The 9,249-nt window shown below is 42.1% G+C and overlaps 1 protein-coding gene across 2 annotated transcripts in view; it reads left to right on the forward strand.

The window, feature by feature from the left end:
* Positions 1–9,249, forward strand: part of jarid2b (jumonji and AT-rich interaction domain containing 2b) — a 106,855-nt gene that overhangs the window by 74,015 nt on the left and 23,591 nt on the right. For both annotated transcript variants that reach the window (XM_085262942.1, XM_085262943.1), the window contains exon 5: positions 7,991–8,203. In XM_085262942.1, coding sequence (XP_085119068.1) covers positions 7,991–8,203 — 213 coding nt within the window. The remainder of the gene's footprint in view (positions 1–7,990; positions 8,204–9,249) is intronic.

The raw sequence follows: 9,249 nt of genomic DNA on the forward strand, positions 1-9,249 counted from the left end.
TTGCTTTTGTTTTCTAAAAAATCAACTGAGTAATGTTTGACTTGGTATCAGTGTATTCACCGTAATTGTTGGCACACACTGCATCATTTATAACCCAAGTGTTCCCCAGTCTTTACAATACACACAAAAGAAAAATGCACCCGAAACTGCACAAACACAAAATCCTCAATAACTGCAGACACTTGAAAATCAATTTTTAATCTTAATCCTGATTTTTGGCCTCCCACAGTTAAATGAACGCGATCGACCGATATTGGAAATGCGTGCTCCGACAAAAGAACACAAAGCAAACGTAAATCACCGCCTGACAGCACGGCCGCATGTGCCAATCACAGCTGTTCCCTGCACCGCGCAGCTTGAAGTTTCCTGGGCTAGTCCGGACCAGTAACACTACATTAACAGGCAGATTATACAACCGATAACAGGCTGTCAAAACAAAAATCTAATGTCGCCAGTTGTTTGGAAATACTTGGGATTTAGGGCAAGAGATGTTAACTGTGAATAAATCACATGGAAAGAGTGCGGCTGAGTGAGTTGTGCGTGCGCCACAGAGCAACACAACTAACTTATTCAATTTCTCAAAACACACCACAAATGGCAGTAAAATGAATGCATGAAGGCCAAGAGAAACACACAGTGGTTGCTAGCGTGATTAGTCAAACGTCATCTTAGTCGTCCGTAGTCGTGCAGCGTATTCACGCCACTCACAAAGACACACTTATTCACCAACACAATCGCATTTGGTCAAAGAAAAGAGCCCATTAAACGAGGGGAGCGTCGAAGGCTCTGTGGCAATGGTCAACATGGTGGACAAAAGAGACGTTATCTCTGTGCACAGTTATTTTTCCAAAACTTGCGCTGTATGCAAAACATTACAGTGGAAAAAGGGAGCGATCTCACAGCTGTCAAGTACTCTGCTTCAGGTTTTAGTCACATCCATCGAGCAGGTACAAAGAAAGAATTATTTTGCTTCTGGGAGAGGCAGTCAGGCAAGGTAAACAAACACCTTATTTGTCAGCAGAGATGTTCTAATTAACAGGAGAATGTAGAAAAATGTGATGGCGTTCTGTTGATTTTAATTTGTGTTCAAGTTTTGAAATGTATGTTTTTCCTGTAACAGACACCCTGATTTAAGTAAAAAGGGGGTTTCTAATTTTATTGTGCAGCATTTGTACATTAGCAAGAATGTTACTGAAAGCAGCGTTATAATTGTGATTTCAATATAGATCAAAATAACAATGACTATCATTTTGGCCATAATGGTGCTTTTGCTGCCATGCTCACCTTTTTAATGTCCTTCTCTTGCCTTTATCTTGCCTTTGAAACCTATTTAACCTTTTGCCCAGTAATCTTTAAATTTTAACCTATAACCAAGCTTATAGAAGCCCTGGAGGCCAGTTTTCTTAATGTTGAGTGTATGACATGCACCCTGCTGATGGGCTATAAATGATATAACTGCTGTTTGAGTAGTTTCACCTTTATGTGATTCATTTGGGGAAGATGTCATTTACTTTATTTGCTTCAGTGAGGAACAAACACACAGTAATGCACACACAGAGTATACACAGTACCGAAGATGAGCTTAACGATTAGGGAGTAAATTAATAACTGTGTGCACACACTATTGCAAATGAGTCTCTTATGCAAGACTCCTGTTTTTTGTAATTTCCTGTGCCTGTGTGCGCGTGTGAACGCTACAACAGCGCTTAGCTCTTTGCCCTGTGGGCTTTCTCCTCTGCCTGCCAGCCCCAGTGTGGTGCCTCTCCTCAGGTTCAGTGAGGCCAATCCATCCACTCTGCTTACATAACCTCCCAGCTCTGACCTAGTGAACCAAAGACCTCAGAATCCCCATTTGTGATTACACATGTGAACCAAAACCAACCGAGGAGTTGTTCACATCTGTTTTTTAAAAAAACAACAAAAAACAGCTAGTTCTAATAAAGGCACTTTATTGGATTTAAAGGATCTTTATCTTTGTGGCTAGATTGTTAGAATTAATAATGTCTGTGTGTGTGTTGGTTTTTTTGTATTTTATTGCCAGAAATTGTTTGCCAAACTAGAAACACATTTTCACTGCTTTCACTCGTCCGACTGCTTTCAAAGAAAAAGATTCAAGTCTGACATCTACTCGTGTGTTTCTTAAGTGCATTGCTGCTGTGACAGCTGTGTTTCCTTCAGGGATAATGCACTTTTCTCTCCTCCAAATGTATGATTGCTGTTTTGATTTAAGGCCTGGAACGATATGTGTGTGCATACATTTGTGATTTTCTTTTCAGTAATGACTCTGTGGAGGAGTTCCTCATGCAACACTCACGGAGTCTGCTTTTCTCTTCTAAAAGCAGAGCCGCTGTTTGTGGAGTTAATGGTTTAGCTGACATAAAGGAATGTCAATTGGAAATGTAATCCCTAATCCCTTTTCCCCTCTAAGAGAACGATGAAGAGTTTTGGCACAGCTCAGCTGTTGTAACTTCTCCTCACCGGAGGACCCGTGTTTACCTCCTCTTCCTACCTTCCCTTCAAAACAGCGTTCATACTTCCTGAACACACATGGAGCACTTACAACTAAGTCAGCACAACCACATGTCCCCATGGCAGCTAAACCCTCCTGATTGACTATTTAAATTGTCCTCATTGTTTCAATTCCAGTTGAGGGGACAAAAGAAGGGTAGCCAGAGAATGGAGGGTTTATAATTATGCCCCCCACCCAAGAGCCCAGTTAAAAATGACAATCCTAATAGACTCTTTCAGACCTAATTATGATTTGTCTGCGGCCGGAATGAGGTGGATGAAAAACTGGTGTAATTGTGGGATTGGGCACATGCCCTGTTGGAGATCTTGGGGAAAGAATGAGCTGTGTTTTCTCCACCTTGTGTGCATGGGTGAGTGTGTCTGTACAGTTTTAAGGCACTGATAGATGAGGGCTGTAAATGTCTGGTATCTGCTCCAGAAGTATTGTTGCCACTGCTGTGGTCATGCCAGTGGTCAGTATTGGATCACTAAATATGTTTGGCAGGCTCAGTCTGTGTAATTGTCCCTCCCTCTGCTGCTCTCCAAAATCCCAGACAGTGTTATTGTGGGGATCTTGAATATACTGGGCCCTCATTCACGCAGGCCTAGAGATCTGTCATTGACCATCTCTCAACCACCAGTCGGTGGGCAAGAAATGTGCATTCCCCAACCGGTTGCAAGCGGTTGCTGGTGGGTTGCTGGCAGGCGATTGCGTGAATCGGTGAAATGTGTTGGTTGCAGTGGTGAAGCGCAACTTTAAATTTGAAGACAAATGTTCTGTTTCCAGTTTGTTTCACTAAAGCTTGCATGCATCTTCCATGGAAACTATAGGCAACTACTGCAGATCTGCTTGTGACAAAAACAACTGTTAAGAGATTTGGTGCAAAATCATCATTTCAACAGATTTCATCGAGCGACGGCTAACAGCCCCTAGCAACCACACCCACCAACTAGGACTAGAATACGGATTTTTCTCTAGTGACCAGAGGCTGCCAAAATTACTGACGGGTCTCTAGGCCCATGTGCTGTTGTGACATCCCCTTGCTTGTCTGAACCTTGCCTTCAGTCACTATTTTATCATTTGTGGCATTTCTCTTCTTTCCCAGCACATCACCACAGCAAATTACAAAACAAATTTTTAGCCTTTGTTTCATTAAAAATATAAAGACTAAATGATTTGTGTTGAACTCTTAGGCTCTTTCACAATTAAACACGCACAGGAAAACAAGCAGCTCGCAACTGTTCAGTTGTACCAATCTGACATTATTTGATTTTTGTTTTGTTTTTTAATATACAAGCTAAATAGCTAGTCCTAACAATTATCTTACCGTAACCCCATTAAATCGGTTCACATAAAGATAAAAGTGTTTGTACATGTTCACCGGTTCATCTCCATTTGCCTGGAATCCAAAAACAAGCGCCCACCCCCATCTTTGCCCTTAGGTGCCCCTGTGGTCTGTTGCCGTTGGCCTGCTGACCCCTGCTTAGGGCAGTAAATTACAGCCATTTAGCTAATGAAGCAAGTCATTAGAAGCTGATTGGGCCGGTGTGCGTACCGCCTTAGTGTTTGTTTGGTCTACGAGACGAGCGTTTGCTCTGTCGCCAAGATAAACGAGGTGTGCATGCTCTGTGTTTGTTGGCGTGTGTGTTTATGGGGGGGCACTAGGGACAATTGTTGGTGCTTTTTGGATCTTGTTGGTTTGTGCATGCGGAGGTCAGATCCACGGTTACAAGCCAGAAAACGTGTAGCAGGAAAAAGTGCCACTGTAATTTTCCCATAATTGTCTGCATTCTGCTTCACATGCTCAAAACCACAACATAAACACTCACTGAACGTGTGTTGTCTTAGCTTCTTATGTTAGTTCTTTTGGAGTGTGTGAGCTGATGTTGAAATGCAGCATTACTTTATGGCTGAATGCAAAGACTGTATTAAACTATGTAGAACAGTTACTTCTGTCAGACCTCTGTACGAAGTTAAACAGAGCAGATGAAACAGCAATTTTCAGGGAATCTGCTGCCACTACACACTTTTTTCCCTCCCTCCCTCCCCCCCTCTCTCTCTCCCCCCTCTCTCCCTCTCTCTTTCGCTCTCTAAGGGGATAATTAGAAACTGGCAGAGAGTGTAAAAAGTACGATCCAAAGCACAACAAGATTTATTATTACCAGGCTTTAGTTTGTGTTTGGAAAGCTTTGATATGTGTGTGCTATTTAAACCGAGTTTTCAAAATAAATGTAACGTGACATGTGCTAACCACATGTCCTCCCGCCAGCCAATAATAGTCACTGCACTTTAAAACGAAAATTAATCTATGTTTAAAGATGTAGTACACGCTTCAGAAAAGGAAGTCGGAAAATTAGGATAATGATTTCAGCGAGTCTGCTTCTTTTTGTTCTCCAAAGCGAAAAGGAAGCCATCAAATCCGTGCCAGTGTAAGTTGTTGGTTTACAGCAATCTTCCTAAGGATTCTTTTTCTAAAGCATGCCGTTTACTCTGAGGTGATGGTTACATAAAGTTGAGTTCTTCAGGATGTAACAGTTATTAGAAAAGCCTAGCCTTAGTCAGGATATCATTTAAAGGGTGACTGTAATCTCACCTACACACACAAATGTTGAATGTATCCAGGCAGCTGTGAAGTAAATGCACTTTGTGGAACACTTTTCACAGATCAGATGAGAAGTATTTTATTAATCTCAAAAGCTGGGAAGTTCTTATGTTAGAGCAGCCAAAGCATGAAGAAGTACCTACAATAATATAAAAAGGTAAAAATACAATGTCAAAGGACAAAATAGCACAGAAATGTAACAAAAATTGCACCAGAAACTGAGTTCGATTGAGCAGAAACAGAAACAGAAAAAAAATTGATACAGTGCTGTCCAAAACTCGGACGGCTTAACAAAGAACCAATTATCATTCAGCTCTTTGTTACTAGCAGCCTGTCGCAAAAACACACCATTTGCTCCAATTTTCTGTACTTGAATCTACAAAAAAACCTCAGTTTGACGAGCATCAAATAGTGCTTTTGCACCTGCAAGGTGACTCCTTAAGAGCTCTTAAGGCTGAAAACCTGGCAAGTGGAGAACAAAAGAAAAACTGTCTACAGCAGATGAACAGTTTCTGAAAGTAACGTCCTTAAGAAATTGGGTGAACTTGAGAAATCGGATGCATCTCTCAGGTCCTGTGTCAGGTCTTTGCTGGGTATTCCCCCCCACACACACAGAAAAGTGTCATCAGATTTTGATCCACCATGCAATACCATCTGCAAAGCGTTTGATTGGTAACGGCTTCATTTATCATTTATCCACTATGTAAATTTAAGTAGGCCCACAGTTTAAGGCAGGCTATTTGAATTCAGCCTATTTTTCAGAGGATTAAGATTATTTTAATTGGTGTATAATCACACATTACTGTTCATTAATTGCCCGTTACACATTGAAACCCCTGAAAAAGGTAATAGACCCACAGTGGTCGCTCATGCTATGTAATCGATTTAGTCATAAACGACCAACAACTTTGTACAAATCCACGGTTTCCTGATCGCAGCCAGATTTAATTAAAACTGTGAGAATGTGGCATGATCACACATTTCCGTTAAGCACAAATCGACAATCGTAACCATGTAGTTTTAGAATTACATTATTATTACATTATTAAACTAATTGTACAAGTTAAAAAGTTAAAAATGTTAAGTGTGCCCAAGGTCACTCATGCATGTTGCATACACAAGCGTTTTGCACACGGGAGCGGTCGGTTTCCTTCACTTAGTTCTCAGGGGTTTATTACAATAAACAATGGGCTGTTCATTGTCTGCTCTGGGATCCAGAGTTGTACTTGATCTGTAGTATTGGTGAGTACCGATTTTTACAGTCCATGCAGTGAGAGTCCTCGGGAGAAAATCATTTGTTTCTTGCAAAAACCCAACCTCCCAGCGAAAGCCGATAAGATGCTTTGGCATTCAGTTTCTTTAGCTCGATTTCTCACCTCTGCCACCATGTCCTCGTGTTGTTGTTCTTAAACTCAATCCCATCTTCAGAACGAAAATGTAAGTGCACCAAGTGATGTGGTGATATGCTGGGACGACAGACGAACTGAGTACAGACTCACCCAAACATGCCTGCCGAGAGTACCTGCAGCGATAGGTGGAAAACTCATAATCTATTACTCATTTTTAGATTTTTGTATTTGTATTTGTGGTTTTTTGTTTTCTTTTTCTGGAATCAGTTCGAGGCATTGAGCGATTTCCTACTGCGCCTCTGTATTCGTAGACATCACTGCCGTTGCGCTCTGCATGCTTCCCTTCCCGTTCTTTATTCCTGCATGTGCATGACCGGCCCAGCTGTTTTTGCACGCTGATTTACGAGTACAACATTATGAGATTTAACAACATAGCTTTGGGCTTTATGACCTTTTTGTGAGAGCGATTGTATGTCTGCGTCGAGCTAACGGAGGTAATGTTATAGGCAACCCACTGCCAAACACCGTACCGAGTTAGATTTCTCAGATGTCAATGAAAGTGATTGAGTGTGACAGGAAAAGTAAAAAGAAAAAGAGAAAGTTGGTTTTCTTCTCCAGTAGAGTTGGAGATTGACAGTAATCCTGTTTGGAAGAGTGAACGCGACAGATTTGGGATTAGTTCAGCAGCTAGAGAGAGAGCGAGGGAGCAGCGCTTTGTGGAAGAGTTACTTTAGAAACCAGAGTTAGATATGTACATTATATATTTCTCAATAAAACTGTCACCATCAAGAGCCTCTGTGGAAAGACGGCTTGTTGCGTACTTGCAGCGCTTCCAGCCATCTATAAAATAGTTGCTAGTCATCTCTCTCCCTCTCCCTTAGCACCGCGTGACAGTGCATTGCATTGCTACTGCATTGCTACTGATATTGCTAGAACCACAGCGGCTGTTGTCAAACTCTTTGGCCCAGTGAGAAGTTTACAAGACAATGGTCAGCTAACCCACTGACAATGACAGTTCTATAAATGAAGCTGATGGTACAATATCTAATGAACTATTGGGAACGTACTGGGGGGAGCGGGGTATATATGATATATGCATATATCCTGTCGTTCTGTCATCATTCTGACATTGTGCTATACATTTCCTTAATTGTGTTTGTGCATTTCTCCACTTGACTGTCGGCAACAATGGCACTGCTGTGTGCAGAGCAGTTTACAAAGCATCAATAAGCCACCAACTGGGATAATAACAGATGAAAAGCCCCATTATTCTTAAACCCCTGAGCAACTTCTATTTTTGCTAATATTTCACCACTTACGTGCTGATGTTGATTCCCTTTATGACGTCTGAGATTAAAATGCACTTGGGGCTCCCTAATGCGTATTGTGGTGAAGTAGGACAGCAGACTGGCAATAGACTAAACTTCCAGTTGAGAGGTGTTCTTTTTTTTTTTTTTTTTTTTAATTATTTTTAAGTTGTAATTATTTCCTTGCTCCTCCCCCTACTAACCACCTCCCCTCTGCACTCAGGTTCTTCTGCCTTGCCCAGCAATATGGCCTACTTCGGAAGCTCCCAGGAGGAGGAGGACCTGGAGGAAGACGACGAAGAGGAGGAGGAGCAGGTGAGGAATGGAGGTGGCGTACACTCTGCGGGAAGCAGCAGCCAAGCCTCGGCTTCTTCCTCCTGCCACTCGACACCCCGCAAGGGCAAGCTTCCCGCCAGGCAGCCGCTTAATGGGCACGGTAAGGACGGCGTCAGAGTTCGGAACGAAGCACGTCGTGTATTTTTTTTTTTTTTTTTTTTTTCTATTACCAAAAGCGCATCTCCCGTCTTCACACGCTGAACGAAGGGGGAATGTTTTCTGTCGGTGTAACGTGCCTCGGAGACCCCGGTGAGAGGAGTTAATGGAGGAGAGAACGCAGAAAAATAAAAGTGGTGCTACGAGATGTAACTGAGGGAAGAGGAGGAAAAGATGGGGCACTCCAGGGATGGGTTTAATATGTACGGAGAAATGGAAACCATGGAAAAGCATCGAGTTAATGTAGGAGCACAGAATGAGTCGCGCGACAAAGAGCCTGATTTTTACAGTTCATGTCAGAGTATGTTTGTGTGCGTCCCTCTGCCCATGTGCCCATGTGCGCATGTGAGCGATTTCCTAAGCACTGCTGTTTTGAACTGCAGAGGAGGAGGGGGAGGCACAGTCACATGGGGATAGTGGAGCGGCGCATCAACTCTTTCCACCCCAATTAACACTTAGCTTACTAAGCCCTAACAAGGTGTTTATGCACACACTGCAACAGCTGGCCAGGGCCCTTGATACACATACGCAGCACAGTTACAGCATGCCCCTTGGGGCAAATAGACATTTGGATGAATACACATACAGAGTTGTGCAAAACGCTGCAGAAATGTTACATAGAAATCTGCAAATTAACAAGTGGCTTTCTTATATGTTTTTTCCAATAGGAGTTAAATTTGGGTTTTAGCAAACTGAAACGAAGCATGACACAATTTCAGCAGTCTGGTTATAAATAGACTTGCAGCACAGCAGAGCAGATTTAAAAGAATCCAGAATATTTCTACTGTCCCTGTTACTTTATTTATTTGGTTTGTAACGTATGTTCTGACCCCATTCTTTTTCACATCAATCTCGTCCTTTTATTTATTTTATTTTTCCCCTACAAACCATTAGTCTCATATAGTTTTCAGATATAAAATCCCCCCATAAAGGGCTTTGTATCTAGTTTCACATTTCCTCCATCCCTGACTTTCACTCCCTTCTAAGTCT

This window comes from Mchenga conophoros, linkage group LG22 (genome assembly GCF_057382185.1).
Source record: "Mchenga conophoros isolate Kocher_MC1m ecotype Shallow Benthic linkage group LG22, M_conophoros_male_GT1.1, whole genome shotgun sequence".
Taxonomy (NCBI): domain Eukaryota; kingdom Metazoa; phylum Chordata; class Actinopteri; order Cichliformes; family Cichlidae; genus Mchenga; species Mchenga conophoros.